The sequence below is a fragment of the Mobula birostris genome, chromosome 7 (assembly GCF_030028105.1).
Source record: "Mobula birostris isolate sMobBir1 chromosome 7, sMobBir1.hap1, whole genome shotgun sequence".
NCBI classification, from domain to species: Eukaryota; Metazoa; Chordata; class Chondrichthyes; order Myliobatiformes; family Myliobatidae; genus Mobula; species Mobula birostris.
In genome coordinates, this window is record NC_092376.1 from 32,939,038 (window position 1) to 32,964,171 (window position 25,134).

Genomic DNA, 25,134 nt, shown 5'->3' on the forward strand with positions numbered 1-25,134 from the left:
CACCAGCAACTTTGATGTGTGTTGCTTGAACTTCCAGCATCTGCAAATTCCTTGTGTTTGCACCTCACAGTTATCCGGGTTGAAGTCCATCTGCCACTTCTCAGGCTAGTTCTGCATCCTATCGATGTCCTGCTGTAACCTCTGACAACCCTCCAGACTATCCACAACATGCCCAGCTTTTGTGTCATCAGCAAACTTACTAACCCCGCCCCCCCACTTCTTCATCCATATCATTTATAAAAATCACAAAGAGGAGGGGTCCCCAGAACAGATCCCTGTGGAACACCACTGGTCATGGACCTCCATGCCGAATATAAACCATCTACAACCACCCTTTGACTTCTGTGGGCAAGTCAATTCTGGATCCACAAAGCAAGGTCTCCTTGGATCCCATGCCTCTTTACGTTCTGAAAGAGCCTTGCATGGGGAATATGTGTTTTGAAATAAGAGATTTACTGATAATTCTCATCCACATCTTAATGGTTGCATGAAATACTTTGTATTTCATAACAAATATTGAAAGGCCTAGGTAAAGTGGACATGGTGAGGATACTTCCTATAGTGGGAGAGTCTGGGACCAGAGGGCCCAGCCTCAGAATACTAGGACATCAACTTAGAACAGAGATGAGGAGAAATTTCTTTAGCTGGAGGGAGGTGAATCTGTGGAATTCATTGCCACAGATGGCTGTGCTGGCCAAGTAATTGGTTGCATATAAAGTGGAGGTTGATAGGTTCTTACTCAGTAAGGCATTAGGTAACAGGGAGAAGGCAGGAGGACTGGGTTGAGAGATTCATAAATCAGCCGTGATGGAATAGTGGAGCAGTCTCGATGGGCCAGACGGCTTACTTCTGCTCCCATGTCTTATGGTGTTATGTTCACTAGGAATTACAGTCAATGTTGCAGTGTTTAAACTTGCAAAGACTTACAGCAAAGTCTGAAGTGAAGCTCCACTGCTGCTCAGGATGATTGTACGTTGGCTCACTCCGCACTAAACTGAGAGTAAAGGTTAATCCTGGGTGATCGGCAGACATAACCATGGAACTGAGAGGAGATGCTGCAAAAGCACAGGGACGGTTTTAGGCCATACATAAAAAAAAGAACATTTCCTTTATACTGCACTGCAAAACCAAAATTAATAACATGGAGTTATTCATAAATATTTTACAATATTTTCCTTTCCCAAAAGATAAAAATTACTCAATTTTTTTTTCTGCCAGAACAAATTTATCTAGTGACTGAATTACAAATCGGGAGCAGCACACACAAAATGGTGGAGCAACTCAGCACATCAGAGTCCTGATGAAGATGTTTTGGCCTGAAATATTGACTGTTTATTCCTTTCCAGAGATGCTAACTGACCTGCTGAGTTCCTCCAGCATTTTGTGTGTGTCGCTCTGGGTTTCCAGCATCTGCAGAATCTCTTGTGTTCATGAATTACAAAATCAGGGTGCGTTTTGGGCCCAGGTCCGTGCTGGATTTGTGGAGCTATTTGCAGACGGATCAAAACTGAACTCAGACCCTGTAGGAGAAAGCATGCTAGGATTCTGGCATCTCATTAGAATCCAGAAATCATTGCTCGAGTATGCAGAAGCAGACACAGGCTATGATACAGAATAATTTCTTTTTGTAAAGATTAAATCAAGAACAACAGTCTCTCTTATAGTTAATATGGTAGTACTTCAGAAAGAGAGGACAGAATGGTAAATCAGAACGACAAGCTGTGCATGAGGTGAAATTCACTCACCAGGGTGCACCATGACAAACAGCCCATGAAACCGTGCCTCGGTACGGAAGTTCACAACCAGACGACCTTCACTGTTGATCCTCATGCTAGTTGGGTAAAGGGCACCTGCCAGCAAACAACACACATCATTAAACCTACTGACAACTCAGCTCAGACTGCAGCAATGTTATCTGTTAGATAACTTTTTGTCCTTGTTAATGTATGCCCAGCAAAAGCAGTGATGCAAGACTTGCATGATTCTTGATGGGGCCCTACCCACCTCTTGATATTGGTTGCCCAGTATTCAGAAAAGGGTGTTAGCAACACACGTTTTGCCTGTCATAGAGGTGACGAAGTCCGATGGAGAACTCTCAATGAACTCAAAGGAACAAGGAAATTTTGGTCACTGAGATATATTCAGGAGGAATTGAAATTGCCATTGGTTTATTACTGTTACATGTACTGCAATACAATGAAAAGCTTGTCTTGCATACCATCTATACAAATCATTACACAGTGCTTGGAGGGAGTCCAAAGTAAAATGATAAAATGGAGAGAGAGTGCAGAGCAGTAGACAATACGGTGCAAGGTCATAATGAGGTAGATTGTGAGGTCAAAAGCCCATTTTATCATACGAGGGAACCATTCAATAGTCTTATAACTTGTGGGGTAGAAGCTGTCCTTGAGCTTAGTGGTGTTTGCTTTCAGGCTTCTGCCTGATGGAAGAAGGGAGAAGTGAGGATGTCCAGTCTGGATGTGGGGTCTTTGAAAACGCTGGCTTCTAAGCTGAGGCAGCAAGAAGTGTAGACAGATTTCTTGGAGGGGAAACTGTTTTCCGCGATGTACTGAGCTGTGTCCACAACCCTCTGCAGCTTCTTGCAGTCACGGGCAGTGCAGTAGCCAAACTAAGCCATGATGCCTTTGGATTGGATGCCTTCTGTGGAGCATCGATAAAAATTGGTAAGGGTCAGCTGGGACATGCCAAATTTCTTTAACACAAAATAATCTGCAGATGCTGGGGTCAAAGCAACACTCACAACACGCTGGAGGAACTCAGCAGGTCGGGCAGCATCCGTGGAAAAGATCGGTCGACGTTTCCGGCCGGAACCCTTCGGAGGAAGTAGAAGCTTCGGTGAGATTTCTTGGCCGTGATGTCTACATGGTTGGACCAGGACAGACAGTTGGTGATGTTCACTCCTTGGAACTTGAACCTCTCAACCCCTTTGAGCTCAGCACCATTGATGTAGACAGGAGCACGTACATTGCCCTACTTCCTTAAGTCAATGACCTGCACTTTCGTTTTGCTGAGATTGTGGGCAGTTGTTGTGACAGCATGTCACTAGTCTTTCTATCTCCTTGTTGTACTCAGAATCATCACTATTTGTGATATGGCCCACTACAGTGCAAACTTGTAGGTGAAGCTAGAGCTGAATCTGGCCACACCGTCATGAGTGCACAGGGTGTAGAGTAGGGAGCTGAGCATGCAGCCTTGTGGAGCACCAGTGTCGAGAATAATTGTAGTGGAAATGTTGCCTATGCTTATTGATTATAGTCTGTTGGTCAGTAAGTCAAGAATCCTGTTGCAGAGCGAGATTTTGACTCCCAGGGTCTGGAATTTCATGATGAGTGTGCTTTGAATTATAGTAGTCAATCATAGTAGTCTAACATGGGCACCTTTGCTGTCCAGATGCTCCAGAAATGAGTGTAGGGTCATGGAGATGGCATCAGTTGTAGACCTGTTTTGGCGGTAGTTGAATCACATTGGGTCGCGGTTGTCTGGAAGATTGGAGTTAATGTGTTCCAAGACTGGACTCTCAAAGCACTTGGTGATGGTGGATGTCAGATTCACGGGTCAGAAGTCATTAAGACCCATTACCTTGTTTTTCTTAGGTAACAGTATGGTAGTAATAATTCTTAAAGGAGGTGGGAACCTTAGATTTAAACAGGAACAGGTTAAAAAAATCAGAAACTACCCCTGCCAGCTGATCTGCACAGGATCAAAGGACACAACCAGGAACACCATTTGGGCCAAGTGCTTTCTGTGTGTTCACTCTCAGGAAAACTGATCTTAAGTCCACAATGGTGACTGTGGGTTTAGGTGCATTGATAGTGACATTCTATTCGTCTTCTGTTTAAAACGTGCATCATCATCATCAGATGCCATGCCCAGTTTGAGCTTTGACTGCCATGGCCCACACACTCCTGTTTTGGGTCAAGTGGATCAATTCATTGGTATTCATTTCCAGTTCTTTGGCTGCTGTCTCCATCATCATTTGTCTGAAGGGAAGAAAGTACTTTCTTCCCTTCAGTCCTTCCCATAATTACTGTGCATTCTAACTCCTCTTTCCTAATCACATGTCCAATGAAGTTACGTTGCCTTTTCATGATCTCATACGTTATTTCTGTTTTTGTGCTTGCTCTGTCCATGACATCCTCGTTAGATATTCATTTCATTCACGATATTCTTTGCATCCTCCTCAAAAACCACGCCTCTGCTGCTACAATTCATTTCCTCATGTTACTAGATATTGTCCAACATTCTGAGCCATGTAACATAACTGGATAAACGTAACATTTCAGTACTCTGAGGCGGGTTGTCATGCCTAGTTTATTGTTGGTCAGTATACTCTTCATTCTCATAAAGGTGTCTTTTGCCATCCCTATTCTTCTTTTAATGTCCATGTTGCACCTGCCATCTGATGTCACCCAGCTTCCTAAGTAGCAAAAGTTCTGTACTTGTTTTATGTCTTCCCCATTTATTCTCAGCCTGCAGATAGGATTCTCCTTCTTTTTGGATATCACCATACATCTTGTCTTTTTGCAATTGATAGATAGACCCATTTTTGCACTCTCTTCAACAACTACATCAACTAAGTTTTGTGTGTAGAGTGTGTTAATTTTTATTTTTTTTTATTTTTATTACCACCCTCAGGGAGGAGGCACAGGAGCCTGAAGACTCACACTCAATATTTTAAGAACAGATTCTTCCCCTCTGCCATCAGATTTCTGGAACCCATGAACAGTACCTTATTATTCATCTTTTGCACTATCTATTTATTTATTTAGTATCCAATCGTAATTTTTATGTCTTGCGCTATGCTCCTGCATACAAAACAACAAATTTCATGACATATGTCAGTGATAATAAACCTAATTTGGGTGTATGGTCTAATTAAGTAAAATAGTCCAAACACAAATAGATGTTTAAGAGAAACACTTTTAACTTAACTACTTTGCTTCACTATTTGACAATTTTACCAAACATTTCCGACCCCTTTTCTTCTCTTAGTTTGCCGATGGGCAGAGAGGAAATTAATCTAAAGATATAATTAGCACATAGATTATTGTCTACCAGCAGTTGTATCCTTTGAGAATGTGTGTTACTCTGGCGACACATAGTCAATGTACATTTAGGTAAATTTGCAACACTTACACTACTGTGTTCTAAAAATCTGCTTCAACACATATCTTTTAACGTGTGCAGATTTAAAAAACGGGTATTCTCTGAATCAGAATTACAAGATTACAACAACCATGGGTTAAATACAGTGAATTAGAAAACAAATGTTAACAACAAACACTAGGGCTGGTTTTCAGGGTTACACAAAGGACTAAAGTCTATTCATAGAACATAGAACAGTACAGAACTGTTCGGTCATTAGGCCCATGACGTTATGCTGGCTGACCTCTTAACCAACTCCAAGATCATTCTAACCCTTCCATCCCACATAGTCTCTTAACTGTCCCTAATGTACCTTCCTCTACTACCACCCCCCCGCAGTGCGTTCCCTGCACCCTGCAACAAACTTATCTCTGACTTTCCTCTAATCATCTTAAAAATATGTCCTCTCGTTTGAGCCATTGCCACCCTGGGAAAAAGTCTCTGGCTGTCTAATCTTTCTATGCTTCCTAGCATCTTATACACCTCTACCAAATCTCTCATTCCACTTCACTCCAAAGGGAAAAGCCTTAGCTCATTCAACCTATCCTCATAAGACATGCTCTCTAATCCAGGCAGCATCCTGGGTGGGGTAGCATCCAAGTGTGGTCTAATTGGGGCTTTAGCGGGCTGCAACTTTAGCTCTGCGTTCTTGAATTCAATCCCCTGGTTAACAAAGGCCAACACAACATATACCTTCTTAACCACTCTATCAACTTGTATGGCAACCTTGAGGGATAAATGGACTTGGACCTCAAGATCCCTCTGTTCCTTTCATTGAAGTCAACCTTTTATGGGTATACAGTATTGTATCACATTTTACCGTGATACAGAAAAAAAATCCTAAATAACTTATGAACAGCAGCAACTTTTATTTTATAAACAAAATATTTGTGCATTGGAAAGTTTCAAACAATGCATGGAACAGTCAAATCAATAAGCTTGTGATAGTATTGAAGGTCACTATTTTGTACACTAGCAAACCTCCGTGCATTTTACACAGCTATTGCATCTACCATATCAACAGAGTAACCAAACAGGACTTCATTGAAAGAACAAATCCTTCAACACTGACCAACACCTGGCAATGAAGTGTTAGCTTAGATCCTGGAGTGAAATGCGCGCTGTGATCTTGTGAATTAGAGGTAAAAGTGCCTGGAACTTGTATACTGTATTTAGAATATATTTTGAATGGTTATTTTAGGCTATGAAGAAAAACAAAATTAGCTATGTCTTCTTGTATGTATTTTTTCGTTTGTTTCCAAATTGTAAGAGAAAACTTTAAAGCAATAGCTGATTAAATTTAATTGTGCTTGCAAATGAGGAATTTGTTAATTGGAATAAATTTTGCTTCACCTTTTGAGAGGCTGAATGATTTCTATCCATAGTGAAACTTATGTGACTCAAAAGTTTTTCTTTTAGCATCCAGGAATTTTGTGACGCCCAGTGAGTGTCGTGAGTAATAAAACAACAGAGTATACTGGAAAATGAAAACCATTTAAATGTTCCTGACTGATAACAAAAATTGCTAAAACAAGCTCTGGTAGTTAAGTCACCAACCCTGTAATTCAGCCTCCGGTGGGCTGCCAATTCCATCTCTCCACAAGATGGCAGTGTCGTACACAAAAGTCAAGCGCAGCTCAGACTGCAGGTCGAAGTGCTGCCAGCCTCCAACCCCCACCGGGGAATGGAAGACATAGGAGACATATAGAGGGACTCGCAGAGTTACGTAAGACTGCACAAGGTTCAAAACCTGATGGAGAAAAAAGAAATATTTTAGTATGCCAGCTATCCTCAAATAATGCATGCAATTTTATTATAAATACGTTTTTGCTGAAATCTGTATAAATAAATGTTAACTTACAAAATCAAAACATGTCTGCATAAAAAATAAGCCTAATATTTATTTTAAAACTATGATATTACTGCTCTGCATGATTTGATGTTGTTTTTCTACAAACCACTCTATATGCACGCCTTTGGGACACTAAAGCAAACTAAGTCATAGGAACAGGGGAAACCAAAAATAAATCTGTTCCTTTCTTCAAAGATATCTGCGATTTTCTATCACACCATATTGTTTTAATTGAGGTTACTGCATTGGTAACTTCTATAATATAAAGCATTAGTTAACTACAAAGACCCTTTTCAAATTGTTTTGTTGCTGACTTATTCCACGATTTTTAGCTGAACATTGGTCAAAAGTCTGACAATTAAATATTCATGATGGGATCTTTAGTAATACTTCTTTCCTTAAGATTTTATAATGAAATTAGATGATTGCTGCATATGAAAATACATGGTTCACACACACTTAATCTTTAATCATGGCCATCAATGGTTTACACAGAGCTATTTGAGCATAGGACACCTTAGAATTACACTCTAAACGTTACACTTAGTGGTGAAAGTCCAAACTGGGAAGCAAATTCTATTAGGAATGGAAAGAGAAAAAGTGGGTAAATACTTAGATGGGAAGTTCCAAAAGATAGGTGAGAGAGTACCGTGCTGTACTTTTAGACTTTTGAACTCATCTTGTCTGCCAGCCAAGGCCCTGCACATTCCTGTGTTCCCATGCCTGAAGGAATTTTAGCTTCTCAACTTAAATATTTATCTGCTTTTAACTGGATAGGGCTGTATCTATCTTGCCCATCTGCTACCTTATACTCAGCCTGCACTACAATTATTTCCAGGGCTTCAATTTACTTTCCCAGTACAATTTAATTAGGATAGTGAAATCTATTCCTCGAAAACAAACAAAACCAAGTGGCATAACTTATAAAATTAAATCATCACGTAAGATGATTATTTGTACCACTGCAAGAGGTAGTAACAGTGACCCTCACATGCACTTTCTCAGTGTGAATACACCGCCTTTGTTATCCACCCCTGGTCACCTCTACTTCCCATAGATATTTCCGACACATCAGTTCAGTGCTTTGAAACTCACTTTCCTAATTATTATTTAACGTTGTGTAACAACATGAAAATGAACAACTGTTATTAAGGTCAAATATTGAGTTAGCATAAAAGAAACGATGGCAGATTCAGTGATGTGCAGGCACAAATACTTAAGATTTAATATGAGTTTCTCAAACAGATGGAGTGATTAGTTCTAAGGTCATGCCCCCAGGTTCTGAAAATCCTTGAGGGAACAAGCATCTGACAAGGAAAGAGACTACATATAACTACTAGTATGTACTCAAGCCTTTGAAAACAAGCATTCATTGTTACCACTAAGGACAGGAATCTAAATTACTTAAATTGAACAATGACTCCGTATAACCTAGAGCTTTTAACATCAGTTACGGAAAAAAGAAAATAGAATGCAGCTTCAAAAGCAAATGACATGGAAGTCATCTAACTGCCAGCTTAAAATGTAAGCCTCCAGTGTTGGATGAAGCAGTGAATTTTTGTTTACCAATTAGCTTTGACTTTTCCGATGACTGTACAAAAATTTCCTCAGTTGTTAGATTGTAAATAAGAGGTCCTGTTTTCAGAAAATTATTAAGACAGACTAGCATTGATACAGCGCCTTTCAAAATCTCTGGATACTGCAAAATGCTCCATAGCCAGTTATGTGATTTCTGAAATAAAAGAAATGCACTAAACTGTTTACACATAGCAAGTTCCTATACAGCAATGTTGGCTAAATAATCTGGTTTTTAAAATGAAAAATAAATCTCAAATATGACAACAAAATCCTTGAAACTCTGGAAATCTGGTTATCATTATTCCCAGATATCCATAGAGAATTATAAACTGTGAGTTAAATGATTATAATTTTTTTGTATTTATTATAATTATTTCCAGTTATCAATTGATCTTCTTAACCTGAATTAGAAAAAAATTCATAGAGTCTAATAAAATTCATCTATTATGCAATGTGATTCCTGGCCATTTTATAGTCGTTAGCAGCAGTGGGGCTAGCAAGTAATCTCTTGACATGATTGCACTAAAGCTGATTTCAAATTTGGGGCCAAGGACTGACGTGAAATAAAGGCAGGAGATCCATAAACAACAACAAACCAACAAAAGTTAAATGTACTAAAATGGCTATCTACTCTGAAGGTTGCACTGAAGTTTTTTTTGATGAAGATACATAGAAAAGGGAATGGAAGAAGGTAAAGCAAGATTGAGACATATAGGGCATTATTTCAATACGCACTCTGGATTAATTTAATCAAAAATAATCTGGTTTCACATTCTACACAGATAGGGAGATAGAGGAATCCAACTTAATGAATTCCACTAAATTTCCTTTTGAGACCCGTGAAGCTAGATTGAGAAGAAAAAAAGGCACAGAAATTAAACCAGTATGTTTTTTTCATTGTGAGACATAGAAAACTTCCTAGGAATAGTGTTGAACATCAATGTTGAATATGAAGCAGAGGATGGGGGATTTTTGAAATTTTCAAACTAAGGTAGCTGTAGATGATCAATTATTATGTATATTTAAGGCAGAGATGGGAGCTTTGCAGGAATATAGTGTTGGGATAAAATATCTAACAATTTACTGAATGGCAGCGCCTGCACAGAAGGGCCGAATGGCTTGTTCCTGTTTCTTTTTCTTTTCTTCTTATGCTGATGGTTGTAGCAGAATGTGGTATTTGAACATTATATAGGCTGGTCTCAAGAAGGCAAGTGAGACTAATTTTACATGCACATGTCTAGCAACAGCAGCTTTGGCAAATTAAGTTACCAAAAAGAACTCTTACCTATCCCTTATAACTGAAAATGGAACCACTAATAAAGACAAAGATCATGAAGATGTTTAAGAAGTAAAAAAGTTAGAAGATGTTTATCTTTTTGCTGGTTTACGAATTGTGTAACTTTCAATAGCAACATTCTGTTGGAGGTGCTCGGTGGGGGTGGGGGGAGGATGTCAAACAGCATTTGAAGGTGGAAAGGAATTGTTTTGGGTTGAAAGTCAGTATGGATGCACTGGCACAAAACATTGACAACTCCTTCCCCCCACAGATGCTGCTCGACCCACTGAGCTCCTCCAGCAGTTTGCTTGCTGCTGCAGATTTCAGCATCTGCCCTCTCTTGTGCTTCAAGCTGTTCAGACTTTGGCCCTAAATTTGAACCTGCTTGATCCTACAAAGGTTTTAAAATAAACTCCGGTTCAAAAAGAATGGGAGTTGTGCTTTCTTTCATTGTTTCATTTAATTGCGGGCAGATCAAATAAAATTGTGAAAGATAATCAACTGAGGGCAGGGCATTCCACTGGGATGAAAGAGAAAAATGCCCCTGTTTTCAGCATTCTGAATTGCATGCTATCCCTTATCTGTAGTGAGAAGTGTCAGCAGGTGAAGAAGTTTCCTTATCAGGAGCACACATCAAAGTGGAAAGTCCTTGATTCAAGAGTTTGTTTGAAAATTTGTCTTCACACAACTGCAAACAAAGAATGGACATAATGTATTTCCATATATTTATCTGAAGCTGGGTGTCTTTAAAAGGGCACCTCATCAGACTTTTGGTGCTTGTTGATAAAGATGAGACTGTTGTGGCTACCAGTGTTTAAGGAATGCGCCCATCTTACACATGGGAGAATAGAGAGCAAGGAAGATAAATCTCTCTTTCAAAAGTATATCCTTTGTACTTGGACTTTTCAAACCCAGGAACTAGAAACAATGAATCTTCGGCTACGGGTCTGTAAATTTTTTATCTCTTTATTTCAAACTTGCAGTTAATATGTATATCAACTATTTTATATATACACACACACACTTACTGTAATTGATTTACTTATTTATTTTTTCTATATTATCATGTAATGGATTGTACTGCTGCCGCTAAGTAACTTCATGACATATGCCGGTGATAATAAACCTGATTCTGACTCTGATTCAATGAAGACACCATTGCTTGGTCTTTGTCTGAATGAGAAATAGGGTACTTGAAGCTCAAAACCTCAAACCTGACAAGAAACCTCAAAGTCTGCTGGGTAGAAGTGTTCCTTGTCCTTTTACAGACTTCTGAAACTTGGACTACTTCTAGCCGCCTCTGCAAGAATGCACACAGTCCTCTATGTTCTTCAGCCAAGTCAAGTTTTTTGTGGTACTGTAAGCAGAAGAACATGTACACACGGGTGCAATGAAAAACAGAAGGATTCGGGCATATGACAAACTTTGGTAGGTGGATAGTGGAATGCATAATGACTGGTTGCAACATGGCTTGGCATGGGAAATTCCAATGCAAGAGCCGACTCAGCAATTTGCATCAGAGGTATAACTTCCCCGCCATCGAGGTCATCAACAAGAGCCAATGTCATAGGATGGCACCAACCATCATTAGGGATCCCCACCCACCAAGCCGTGCTCCCTTCTCAAAGCTGCTTCACGTCAGAAATTCAGGAGCCCGAAGATTCGGGGTTCATAAAGTCTTCTTTCCTCACAACTGATCTAATTTTCGCAGTCACTGTCTGGTTTACTTATTTAGAGATACAGCATCGTAACAGGTCCTTCTGGCCCAATGAGTCCGTGGCGCCCAATTACACCTGACTATCCTGTATGTCCCAGAATGTGGGAGGAAACTAGCCCACCTACAGGAAACCCACGCTGTCACGGGGAGAACATCCAAACTCCTTACAGACAGCGGCAGTAAGCCTCGGCTTCTTTACTGATTAAGAATCTATCCTTTTCACATTGAATGGATATTCAAAAATTCAACCTCCAAAGTTTTCTGAGGTGAGGAATTTCAAAGATGCACAAGCTTTGGGGGAAGAAATTTTTCTTAATTTCAGTCTACAACATGTAACTTCTTATTCTTTTGCTATGCTCATGAGAAAAACTACCCAACACTTGCTCTGTCAAACCCCCTAATAATTGTACATATTTCAATAAAATTACCTCTTTTTCTTTTAAATTCTATGAGTCCTGAGAAGACACTTTCAACCTTTGCCTTAAGATAATGGAAATGATTCTTTCTGGCTTTCACCTTGTTTTAATGATGAAAGCACACTGGCAGTTTTCAACCCTTTTGTATTTCTACAAACTATTAGGCTTTTTAGAAGATTGCAATCAATTGACTCACTACATCCTACTTTTTTTAGGATTGAAGGATGCAAGCTATATCATTGATCATACTATGTTGGAATACACCCTCCAGCTTGAGAAGATGATAAAATCGAATATATCATTATTACAGTGGAGTAAAGGGAATGACAGAGGCATGAGAGTGGAGCTGGCCAAATTAGATTGGAAGGGGATACTAGCAGGGATGACAGCATAACAGCAATAGCTGGTGCTTATGAGGGACTTTAGGAAAGCACAGGAAAGATACATCCCAAAGATGAATTAGTATTCTAAAGGGAGGATTAGACAACCATGGCTGACAAAGGCAGTCAAAGACAGCAGAAAAGCAAAAGAGGGCACATATAATATTGCAAAAATTAGTGGGAATGTAGAAGATTGGGAAGCCTTTAAAAACCAACAGAAGTCAACTAAAAAAACCGTAAAGGGAGAAAAGATGAAATATGAAGATAAGCTAGCTAACAATATGAAAGAGGATACAAAAAATTTTTTCAGATGAAGATGAGACTAGAAATCGGCTAGCTGGAAAATGATGCTGGGGACAAAGAAATGGCAGATGAACTTAATAAGTATTTTGTGTTTGTCTTCACTGTGGAAAAAAACAAGCAGAATTCCAGAAATGTGAGAGTGTCAGGGGGCAGGAGTGAGTGTCGTTGCTATTAATAAGGAGAAGCTGCTTGGAAAGCTGAAAAGCCTGAGGCCTGAAGGTAGAGAAGTTAGCTGGACCAGATGGTCTCCAGGGTTCTGAAAAAGGTAGCTGAAGAGATTGTGGAGGCAGTAACAATGATATTTCAAGAATCAGTTTAGATTCTGGAATGGTTTCTGAGGCCTGGAAAATTGCAAATTTCATTCCACACTTTAAGAAGAAAGAGAGGCAGAAGAAAGGAATTTATAGGCCAACAACAGGAATTCTGCAGATGCTGGAAATTCAAGCAACACACATCAAAGTTGCTGGTGAACGCAGCAGGCCAGGCAGCATCTCTAGGAAGAGGTACAGTCGACGTTTCAGGCCGAGACCCTTCGTCAGGACTAACTGAAGAAAGAGTTAGTAAGAGATTTGAAAGTGGGAGGGGGAGGGGGAGATCCAAAATGATAGGAGAAGACAGGAGGGGGAGGGATGGAGCCAAGAGCTGGACAGGTGATTGGCAAAGGGGATACGAGAGGATCATGGGACAGGAGGTCCGGGAAGAAAGACGGGGGGGGGGACCCAGAGGATGGGCAAGGGGTATAGTCAGAGGGACAGAGGGAGAAAAAGGAGAGTGAGAGAAAGAATGTGTGTATAAAAATAAATAACAGATGGGGTACGAGGGGGAAGTGGGGCATTAGCGGAAGTTAGAGAAGTCGATGTTCATGCCATCAGGTTGGAGGCTACCCAGACGGAATATAAGGTGTTGTTCCTCCAACCTGAGTGTGGCTTCATCTTTACAGTAGAGGAGGCCGTAGATAGACATGTCAGAATGGGAATGGGATGTGGAATTAAAATGTGTGGCCACTGGGAGATCCTGCTTTCTCTGGCGGACAGAGCGTAGGTGTTCAGCAAAGCGGTCTCCCAGTCTGCGTCGAGTCTCGCCAATATATAAAAGGCCACATTGGGAGCACCGGACGCAGTATATCATCCCAGCCGACTCACAGGTGAAGTATCGCCTCACCTGGAAGGACTGTTTGGGGCCCTGAATGGTGGTAAGGGAGGAAGTGTAAGGGCATATGTAGCACTTGTTCCGCTTACAAGGATAAGTGCCAGGAGGGAGATCAGTGGGGAGGGATGGAGGGGGGGACGAATGGACAAGGGAGTCGCGTAGGGAGCGATCCCTGTGGAAAGCGGGGGGGAGGGGAGGGAAAGATGTGCTTAGTGGTGGGATCCCGTTGGAGGTGGCAGAAGTTACGGAGAATAATATGTTGGACCCGGAGGCTCGTGGGGTGGTAGGTGAGGACCAGGGGAACCCTATTCCTAGTGGGGTGGTGGGAGGATGGAGTGAGAGCAGATGTACGTGAAATGGGGGAGATGCGTTTGAGAGCAGAGTTGATAGTGGAGGAAGGGAAGCCCCTTTCTTTAAAAAAGGAGGATATCTCCCTTGTCCTAGAATGAAAAGCCTCATCCTGAGAGCAGATGCGGCGGAGACGGAGGAATTGCGAGAAGGGGATGGCGTTTTTGCAAGAGACAGGGTGAGAAGAGGAATAGTCCAGATAGCTGTGAGAGTCAGTAGGCTTATAGTAGACATCAGTGGATAAGCTGTCTCCAGAGACAGAGACAGAAAGATCTAGAAAGGGGAGGGCAGTGTCGGAAATGGACCAGGTAAACTTGAGGGCAGGGTGAAAGTTAGAGGCAAAGTTAATAAAGTCAACGAGCTCAGCATGCGTGCAGGGAGCAGCGCCAATGCAGTCGTCGATGTAGCGAAGGAAAAGTAGGGGACCGATACCAGAATAGGCACGGAACATAGATTGTTCCACAAAGCCAACAAAAAGGCAGGCATAGCTAGGACCCATACGGGTGCCCATAGCTACACCTTTAGTTTGGAGGAAGTGGGAGGAGCCAAAGGAGAAATTATTAAGAGTAAGGACTAATTCCGCTAGACGGAGCAGAGTGGTGGTAGAGGGGAACTGATTAGGTCTGGAATCCAAAAAGAAGCGGAGAGCTTTGAGACCTTCCTGATGGGGGATGGAAGTATATAGGGACTGGACATCCATGGTGAAAATAAAGCGGTGGGGGCCAGGGAACTTAAAATTATCGAAAAGTTTCGGAGCATGAGAAGTGTCACGAACATAGGTAGGAAGGGATTGAACAAGGAGGGATAAAACCGTGTCAAGGTATGCAGAAACGAGTTCGGTGCGGCAGGAGCAAGCTGAGATAATAGGTCTGCCAGGACAGGCAGGTTTGTGGATCTTGGGTAGGAGGTAGAAACGGGAAGTGCGAGGTGTGGGAACTATAAGGTTGGTAGCAGTGGATGGGAGATCCCCTGAGCGGATAAAGTTGGTGATGGTGTGGGAGACAATGGTCTGGTGCTCCTTAGTGGGGTCACCATCGAGGGGTAAATAAGAGGAGGTATCCGCGAGTTGTCGCTGTGCCTCGGAAAGGTAGAGATCAGTATGCCAGACTACAACAGTATAGGCCATTTAGCCTGACTTCAGTGGTTGGAAAGATGTTGGAGTCTAATATTAAGGATGAAGTTTTGGAATACTTGGAGGCACATGATAAAATAGCCAAAAGTCAGCATGGTTTTTAAAGGGAAAATAATGTCTGACAAATCCGTTGGAATTCTTTGAGGAAGTAAAAGGCTGGATAAACAAAGGAGAATCAGTGGATGTTGTTTATTTGGACTTTCAGAGGCCTTTGACAAGGTGCTGCACATGAGGCTGCTTAACAAGATAAGAGTCCATGTTATTACAGGAAAGGTACTGGCATGATTAGAAGATTGGCTGACTGGATGGAGGTAATGAGTGGGAATAAAGGGGGCCTTTCCTAGTTGGCTGCTGGTCACAGGTGTCGGTGTCGGAACAGCTTACTTCCATGTTGTATGTCAATGATTTTGATGAATTAATCGCAGGACTCTGCAGAGAGAGTTGCGGACAGCGTACCGCATCTGTAGTTGTGAACTTCCCATGATTCAGGACATTTACAAGGACAGGTGTGTAGGATCACTGGGGACCCGAGTCACCCCAACCACAATCCATTCCAGCTCCTACCATCCGGGAAGAGGTATCACAGTATGAAAGCCAGGACCAACAGGCTCCGGGACAGCTTCTCCCACCAGACCATCAGACTGATTAACTCAAGCTGACTTGAGTGTACTCTATATTACACTGACTGTTCTATTCATTATAAATTATTATAAATTACTATGATTGCACATGGCACAGTTAGATGGAGATGTAACATAAAGATTTTTACTCCTCATGTATGTGAAGGACGGAAGTAATAAAGTCAATTCAATTCAATTTAATTGATGGCTTTGTGGTCAGGTTTGCAGATGATATGAAGATAGGTAGAGGGGCAGGTAGTATTGAGGATGCAGGGCGTCTGCAGAAGGACATAGACAGATCAGTGGAATCCAAGAAAAGATGTGCTGGTATTGGACAGGGTTCAGAGGAGGTTCATGAGAATGATCACAAGAATGAAAGGGTTAACAAATGAAGAGTGTTTCATGGCTCTGGGCCTGTACTCATGGGAATTTAGAAGAATGAGAGTGGGATCTCTGATGTGGAGAGGATGTTTCCTTTAGGGGGCAGTATAGAACCAGAGGACAAAGCCTCAGAATTGAGGGACGTTCATTTCGAACAGAGATGAGGAAAAATTTCTTTAGCCAGAGTGGGGAGTCTGTGGAATTCATTGCCACATATGGTTGTGCAAACCAAGTCTTTGGGTATATTTAAGGTGGAGATTGACAGGTTCTTGTTTAATCAGGGCATCAGAGGTTACGGGGAAAAAGCAAGAGAACGGGGTGGAGAGAGATAATACATCAGCCATAATGCAATGGCAGAGCAGACTCGGAGGGTTGAATGGCCTAATTCTGCTCCCAAGTCTTCTGGTCTTTTATATTCCAGTGCACATATGGACCTTTAACAATAGTTTCGTATACAACTTCTTTCCTGTATCTTTAGAAATAATAAAAAAAAATTGTAGTATTTTCTAGTGGTAAATACTGATGCAAAATTGATGTTTTCGTATTTTCCTGTTCCTGCAACTATTTCTCCAGTCTCATTCTCTGAGGGGCTAATGCTCACTTTGGCCATTTTCTTCCACTTCATGTGCTGAAAGATATTGTCAGTTTCTGTATTTCTCACTTCTTTGCCATTGTAGTTTATTTTTCTTTCTTGATTTTTAAAATCTATTTTGTTGGTTTCTTAACTTATTCTAATCATCAGGCAAACATTAACATCTGACATATTCTATGTTTTCTCCTACAGTTCGATAAAAAAAACATCCTTAGTTAGTCATTGGTGGTTCTTTCCCCTGAGAACGTCGTCTTCTCATTTGATTTATTTTAGCTGGGAATCATGATTACCTCCACAAATGTCTGCCACTACCTGACTATAATCTACTTGCTAATCTTTATGCACTTGAACCAACTCATCTATGAGTCTTTTCTAACTCTTCTTGCAGAATTTGTTTCAGACACATATTTCCCATGGTAAATTCTATCTTTTGTGATCAGTATATCATTTCAATCTTGACTCATTACCAGGTCCAAACAAACCCGTTCTCCAGTTGGCTCCATAATCTATCGATTTAGGTCTCTTTCCTGAGAATTATTTCCTGTGCCTTCTATTACTAATCTGATTATCTTAATTTAAATGAAGACTAGCACACATGGTTATTGCTTTGCATATTGTACGTTATTGACTATACTCTTTCTTATAGTTGACTTATGTTTGGGAGCTTATATTATTTATTTTCCTTGCCATTTTTTAACCTTCACCCAAATATCATCTGAGCCTAAATCATCTCTCACTGAAACCTCACTTCATCTCTTATTAGCAAAGCGACTCAGAATCAGGCTTATTATCATTGAATGTGTTGTTGAATTTGTTGATTCACAATGAAAGAACTTTAAGTTGAAATAAACTAATCAAGTAAATAGTGTTAAGGAGGAATAGTAAGGTAGTGTTCATGGACCATTCAGAAATCTGAAATCTTCTGCACCTCTTCCTTTTCCACCTGTCCTTCCTAAAAGTCAAATATCCTCAAATATAGTGTTCCCAGCTTTGTCTCTGCAATGGTTGCAATATCATTCCTACGTATTGATGCCAATTGTAATGTCATTCACTGACCTTTTTTTTCAATACCTTATGCATTTGGATAAAGAGCTCATAATTTCTTTTTACCACCGTTCCCCGTGACAATCCCATCTGTTTGGTCTAATATTGCTCTATTTGGTTTTCACATTTCTGCCTTTATATCTTGCTTTCTATTTAGAAACATGGAAACACAGAACAGTACAGCACAAAACAGGCCATTCGGTCCACAATGTTGTGCCAAACCACCTAAAAAGCAAATCAAAATCACCCGAACATTAATCCCTCCGACCTACACCATGTCCGTATCCCTCCATCTACCTTACATCCATGTGCATTCCATGTTTCCACAGCTCTCTGGGTAAAAAACTTAGCCCTCACATCCCACTTGAACCTACCCCCTCTCACCTTTAATGCATGCCCTCCTGTATTGGACATTTCAACCATGGGAAACAGATACTCTCCATCCACTCTATCTATGCCTCTCATAATCTTGTAAACCTCTAGCAGATCTCTCCTCAGCTTCCGCCACTGCAGAGCAAACAGTCTAAGTTTATCCAGCCTCTCGTGATAGCATATGCCCTCTAAACCAGGCAGCGTCCTGGTAAACCTCTTCTGCACCCTCTCCAAAGCCTCAACACCCTTCCAATAGAGGGACGACCAGAAGTGTACGCAATACTCCAGATTTGGCCTAACCAGAGTTTTAAGAAGTTGCAGCATAACCTCCTGAAGTTTCAACTCAATGCCTGGACTAATAAAAGCCAGTATTCCATGAGCCCCCGTATCGACCTGTGTAGCCACTTTCAAGGAGCTATGAACTTGGATCCCAAGAGTTGTCTGCTCAGCAACAAATGTTAATGACCTTGCCCTTGACAGTGTACTGTCTCCTTGTATTTGCCTTACTGAGGTGCAACATCTCACACTTATCTGGATTAAACTCGATCTGCCATTTCTCAGCCCAGATCTGCAACTATCGTGCTGTATTCTTTGCCAGTTTTCTACACTATCCACAACTTCACTATTTGTCTGCTTTCAATTTCTACCCTTGTTCTTTACTCCTCTAACTCTCTGCTCAGGTATTTATTCCCATGTAAAATGCCCAAATCCTCCTCAGTACCACTTGGAGAGAGTAGACATTGGGAGGGTGTCTAGGATCTAGGTGTAGTCACAGAATAAGGAATATCTCTTAAAACAGAGATGAGGAAGGATTTGTTCAAGCAGAGCTTGGTGAATCTGTGGAATCTGTTCCCACTGAAGGCTGTGGAGGCCGAGTCATTAGGTGTAGTTAGGGCAGAGATTGATAGTTTCTTGATTAGTAAGGAGGTTAAGGGTTAGAGGGAGAATGTAAAATAATCAGCATTGATTAAATGGTGGAGCAGACACATTGGGCCAAATTCTGTCCTATATCTTATGATCTTATTGTAAATGCTCTTGAGAGGTTATCAATCCGGGTCCCTCCTGAATTGATAACCTGAGTAAATGCTTCAAGGATGTCCTTAGAAACACCTTGAAAACTGCATCTTCCGATTGATTCCTGGGAGTTGCTGGCTCATGAATTCCCAAAGTGGAGATGGAGATCTTGGGAAGGTGCTAAGAACCTCAGTCCATGGACAGAAGCTGACTGAAGCCCAGTGTGAATGAACATAACATAGAACATAGAATAGTACAGCACAGTACAGGCCCTTCAGCCCACAATGTTGTGCCGACCCTCAAACCCTGCCTCCCATATAAGCCCCCACCTTAAATTCCTCCATATACCTGTCTAGTAGTCTCTTAAACTTCACTGGTGTATCTGCCTCCACCAGTGACTCAGGCAGTGCATTCCATGTACCAACCACTCTCTGAGTAAACAACCTTCCTCTAATATCCCCGTTGAACTTCCCACCCCTTACTTTAAAGCCATATCCTCTTGTATTGAGCAGTGGTGCCCTGGGGAAGAGGCGCTGGCTATCCACTCTAGCTGTTCCTCTTATTATCTTGTACACCTCTATCATGTCTCCTCTCATCCTCCTTCTCTCCAAAGACTAAAGCCCTAGCTCCCTTAATCTCTGATCATAATGCATACTTTCTAAACCAGGCAGCATCCTGGTAAATCTCCTCTGTACCCTTTCCAATGCTTCCACATCATTCCTATAGTGAGGTGAGCAGAACTGGACACAGTACTCCAAGTGTGGCCTAACCAGAGTTTTATAGAACTGCATCATTACATCGCGACTCTTAAACTTTATCCCTCGACTTATGAAAGCTAACACCCCATAAGCTTTCTTAACTACCCTATCCACCTGTGAGGCAAATTTCAGGGATCTGTGGACATGTACCCCGAGATCCCTCTGCTCCTCCACACTACCAAGTATCCTGCCATTTACTTTGTACTCTGCCTTGGAGTTTGTCCTTCCAAGGTGTACCACCTCACACTTCTCCGGGTTGAACTCCATCTGCCACTTCTCAGCCCACTTCTGCATCCTATCGATGTCTCTCTGCAATCTTTGACAATCCTCTACACTATCTACAACACCACCAACCTTTGTGTTGTCTGCAAACTTGCCAACCCACCCTTCTACCCCAACATCCAGGTTGTTAATAAAAATCACGAAAAGTAGAGGTCCCAGAACAGATCCTTGTGGGACACCACTAGTCACAATCCTCCAATCTGAATGTACTCCCTCCACCACAACCCTCTGCCTTCTGCAGGCAAGCCAATTCTGAATCCACCTGGCCAGACTTCCCTGGATCCCATGCCTTCTAACTTTCTGAGTAAGTGTACCGTGTGGAACCTTGTCAAATGCCTTACTAAAATCCATATAGATCACATCCACTGCACTACCCTCATCTATATGCCTGGTCACCTCCTCAAAGAACTCTATCAGGCTTGTTAGACACGATCTGCCCTTCACAAAGCCATGCTGACTGTCCCTGATCAGACCATGATTCTCTAAATGTCTATAGATCCTGTCTCTAAGAATCTTTTCCAACAGCTTTCCCACCACAGATGTAAGGCTCACTGGTCTATAATTACCCGGACTATCCCTACTACCTTTTTTGAACAAGGGGACAACATTTGCCTCCCTCCAATCCTCCGGTACCATTCTCATGGACAACGAGGACATAAAGATCCTAGCCAGAGGCTCAGCAATCTCTTCTCTCGCCTCGTGGAGCAGCCTGGGGAATATTCCGTCAGGTCCCAGGGACTTATCTCTCTTAATGTATTTTAACAACTCCAATACCTCCTCTCCCTTAATATCAACATGCTCCAAAACATCAACCTCACTCATATTGTCCTCACCATTATCAAGTTCCCTCTCATTGGTGAATACCGAAGAGAAGTATTCATTGAGGACCTCGCTCACTTCCATAGCCTCCAGGCACATCTTCCCACCTTTATCTCCAATCAGTCCTATCTTCACTCCTGTCATCCTTTTTTTCTTCACATAATTGAAGAATGCCTTAGGGTTTTCCTTTACCCTACCCACCAAGGCCTTCTCATGCCCCCTTCTTGCTCTTCTCAGCCCCTTCTTAAGCTCCTTTCTTTCTTCCTTATATTCCTCAATAGACCCATCTGACCCTTGCTTCCTAAACCTCATGTATGCTGCCTTCTTCCACCTGACTAGATTTTCCACCTCACTTGTCACCCATGGTTCCTTCACCCTACCATTCTTTATCTTCCTCACCGGGACAAATTTATCCCTTACGTCCCACAAGAGAGCTCTAAACATCGACCACATGTCCATAGTACATTTCCCTGCAAAAACATCATCCCAATTCACACCCACAAGTTCTAGCCTTATAGCCTCATAATTTGCCTTTCCCCAATTAAAAATTTTCCTGTCCTCTCTGATTCTATCCTTTTCCATGATAACGCTAAAGGCCAGGGAGCGGTGGTCACTGTCCCCCAGATGCTCACCCACTGAGAGATCTGTGACCTGACTCGGTTCATTACCTAGTACTAGATCTAGTATGGCATTCCCCCTGGTCGGCCTGTCCACATACTGTGACAGGAATCCATCCTGGATACACTTAACAAACTCTGCCCCATCTAAACCCTTGGAACTAATCAGGTGCCAATCAATATTAGGGAAGTTAAAGTCACCCATGATAACAACCCTGTTATTTTTGCACCTTTCCAAAATCTGCCTCCCAATCTGCTCCTCTGTATCTCTGCTGCTACCAGGGGGCCTATAGAATACCCCCAGTAGAGTAACTGCTCCCTTCCTATTCCTGACTTCCACCCATATTGACTCAAAAGGGGATCCTGCTACATTACCCACCCTTTCTGTAGCTGTAATAGTATCCCTGAATTTGGCCTATTTCTCCCTAAACTACTCCCATCCATGCATCTGTCCAAATGTCTTTAAAACTTTGTAATTGTATCTACCTATAACAATTCCTCTAGCAGCTTGTTCCATATGCCCTGCTCCCATTGTGTGAAAAACTTGCCCTCAGATCCCCTTTAAATCTTTCCCCTCTCATATAAACCTATGCCATCTAGTCTCCGACTCCCCAGGAAATATACGGTGGTTATCTGCCCTACCTATGTCCCTCATGATTTTATAAACCTTGCTAGTTCACTTTCCAGTCTCCTTTGCTCCAGAGAACACAGTCCCAGCCTTTTTAATCACTCTTCACAACACTAACATCCAAAGTAGGCAACATTGTTGTTAATTTTTTTTCTGTACCTTCTCCGGTTTCATTACATCTTTCCTGTAGTTTGGCTATCTGAACTGCACACCGTATGCCCAAATCATCAAATGGTACAATTATCTCATCGCCTATACTCAGTGCCTTGGCTGAAGGTAAAGTTACAAAACGCCTCATCACCACTTGTCTACCTGTGTGCCCACTTCACAGAACTATATTCTTACAGTATATCCGAAGGTCTTGCTGCTAAATGAGTTTGCCCAGGGCATTTACTGTCTATGCCCTGGCTTGGCTTCTCTCTCCACAGTGCATGACATTATCTAAGGAATCCTCTGAAAATGAGGTTAACTTAGTTTTGTAGGTTCTGAAATAACTGATTATAATCTGGGCCAGGTCACCATATATGGCTGAATGGATGCTAAAACATAGGGTTAAACTGAAACATTGTTTTCATATGCTTTCTCATTCTAGACCTGACTACTCTCTCTCTTGCTCACCCTCATCTCTGACTGTCAATAAGCAAGCACATCTTATACTCTGGGGCCCAAGTCCCAATCAACATTTTAGGAACAGTTTCTTCCCGTCTGCCATTAGACATTTAAACAGTCCATAAGCCAAGCAACATTACCTTGCTATACCTCTTTTGGACTATTTACTTGTTTTTCAATTATTATAGTAACTTGAAGTAATTTGCTATGCCTGCACTGTTCCACTGCTACAAACCAAAATATTTCATAACTTATGTCAGTGATAGTAAACCTGATTCTGATACTGATTATGCAACAGAAAATATTCCAGCATTCATACAAAATCATTGGTTTCCAAAAATAACTGACTCACACAACTGCAAGGCAAGTCTGCAGATGCTGGAAATCCAAAGCAACACACACAACACATCCAAAGCAACTCAGCAGGTTAGGCAGCATCTATGGAAATGAGGAAACAGCTGGCATTTCGGGCCAAGACCCTCCATCAGGACCTGAAGGAGGGTCTCGGCCCATAGATGCTGAGTTCCAGCATTTTGTCAGTGTTGACTCACATAGCATTATTTTGAAATTAGTTTGAATGGGACATCCTTTGTACCGATGAGTACAGGTTGTGCATTAATAATGAAAAAGGCCGTATCTGGGTCATGGAACCATGGGCATGAAATTTAGAAAAAAACTAATACATTTAGTGAACATCTTGTTTGTGCTCAATTATTGTACAGAAATTATTGCAGAAAACATTAGCAGTAAATATAAATGAAAGAATCCACTTGATAAAGGGTTATACTGGGAAAACTGTCCATACCTGTCCATCTGTGCCAATAGTGCCTCCGCAGTCTGTGAGAAGCTCCGACATATCATAGAAACTCTCAAACTGCCAGAGACAGGCTTCGAGGTTGAGGTTTCGGTAAAATCTGAGCGTGGAAGGCCCACGCAGGGAGGGGTTATACTGGTACGGGGAGGTCTCTCCAATCACCTCTGGATTTTTAGTGGAGTCCGACAAAAAGCCATAATGAGTCTTTACTTCATTGTAGTCTAAGAGGTTAGAACACTTGTGGTTTCCGACACGGGTCCCATCGGGGCTGAGGGTGAGCTCGAAGTTAGAGAGCTGACGCGTGGAGATAACAGGAAGCATGCCTGAGACAAAAACAGAACATTTGGTAAATTTTATTAAACCAAAGACTATCATTTACTTCAACTCTCTTGCTGCATCTGGAAGAGGATAAGGGTCCAAAATTGAAATATACATAACACAAGATGCACCTAGTTATTTTGATTTTGGTGAAATAATGGAGATTCATGTATTTAGTTAACTTGTAAGTCAATATTCCAAGTACTAATGACAACCCAATTTACCACTACTACAAACACAAGAAAATCTGCAGATGCTGGAAATCCTAGCAACACACACAAAATACTGGAGGAACTCAGCAGGCCAGGCCACCTTCTTAGTTTAACCTCGTCTTTCTTTCCAGTCCTGATGAAGGGTCTTGGCCTGAAACATTGATTGTTTACTCTTGTCTATAGATGCTGCCTGGCCTGCTGAGTTCCTCCAGCATTTTGTGTGTGTTAATGCTACTACACGAGCCTTTTAGGAGTCAGGAAAATGTTCAGTGAAATGCCTTGTTGAGGTGGAAAGATTAGGATTTCTGTCCCATCGATCTCAGCATTCCTCATTGGGCAAGAGAGGCAGGATGCCCATTCACTGCCAAGCAAAGATGTCTTTGCTCCTCCTTCCTCATCCTGACTACCAGCCTTCCATCCTCTCTCCAAACGACAGTAAGCCTTTCCCAATCTTTTTGCAAACATAGGATTTGACCCAATATTAGGATTTCTGACCTATCTAGCCCTAAGCTCTGATGTCCAGAATTCCCCCATCACCTCCCCTGAAAGCCATCTGCAAGTCTTCTCCTTTATGCTACACCCTGCAGCTCTGATCTCTGGCCTTGTCTCTGCCGTACTGTTCATCGGTATTTCCCATGGTACCACAGTCACTTACCGTCAGTTTTCTGGAAGCATCTCGAGAAGTACCTGGCTTTGGCCCCCGATGGCTAACGTCCCCCTCCTCAAGCTGAAGAATA

General features: G+C 41.8%; 1 protein-coding gene across 1 annotated transcript in view; it reads right to left on the reverse strand.

The window, feature by feature from the left end:
- The window catches only part of LOC140200101 (FRAS1-related extracellular matrix protein 2-like), a 207,465-nt gene that overhangs the window by 16,320 nt on the left and 166,011 nt on the right, over positions 1-25,134 (reverse strand). Inside the window, exons 16-19 of the mRNA XM_072262865.1 lie at positions 23,859-24,190; positions 6,724-6,916; positions 1,746-1,850; positions 928-1,055 (exon numbers count right to left, since the gene is read on the reverse strand). Of these exons, the coding sequence (XP_072118966.1) occupies positions 928-1,055; positions 1,746-1,850; positions 6,724-6,916; positions 23,859-24,190 (758 nt within the window). The remainder of the gene's footprint in view (positions 1-927; positions 1,056-1,745; positions 1,851-6,723; positions 6,917-23,858; positions 24,191-25,134) is intronic.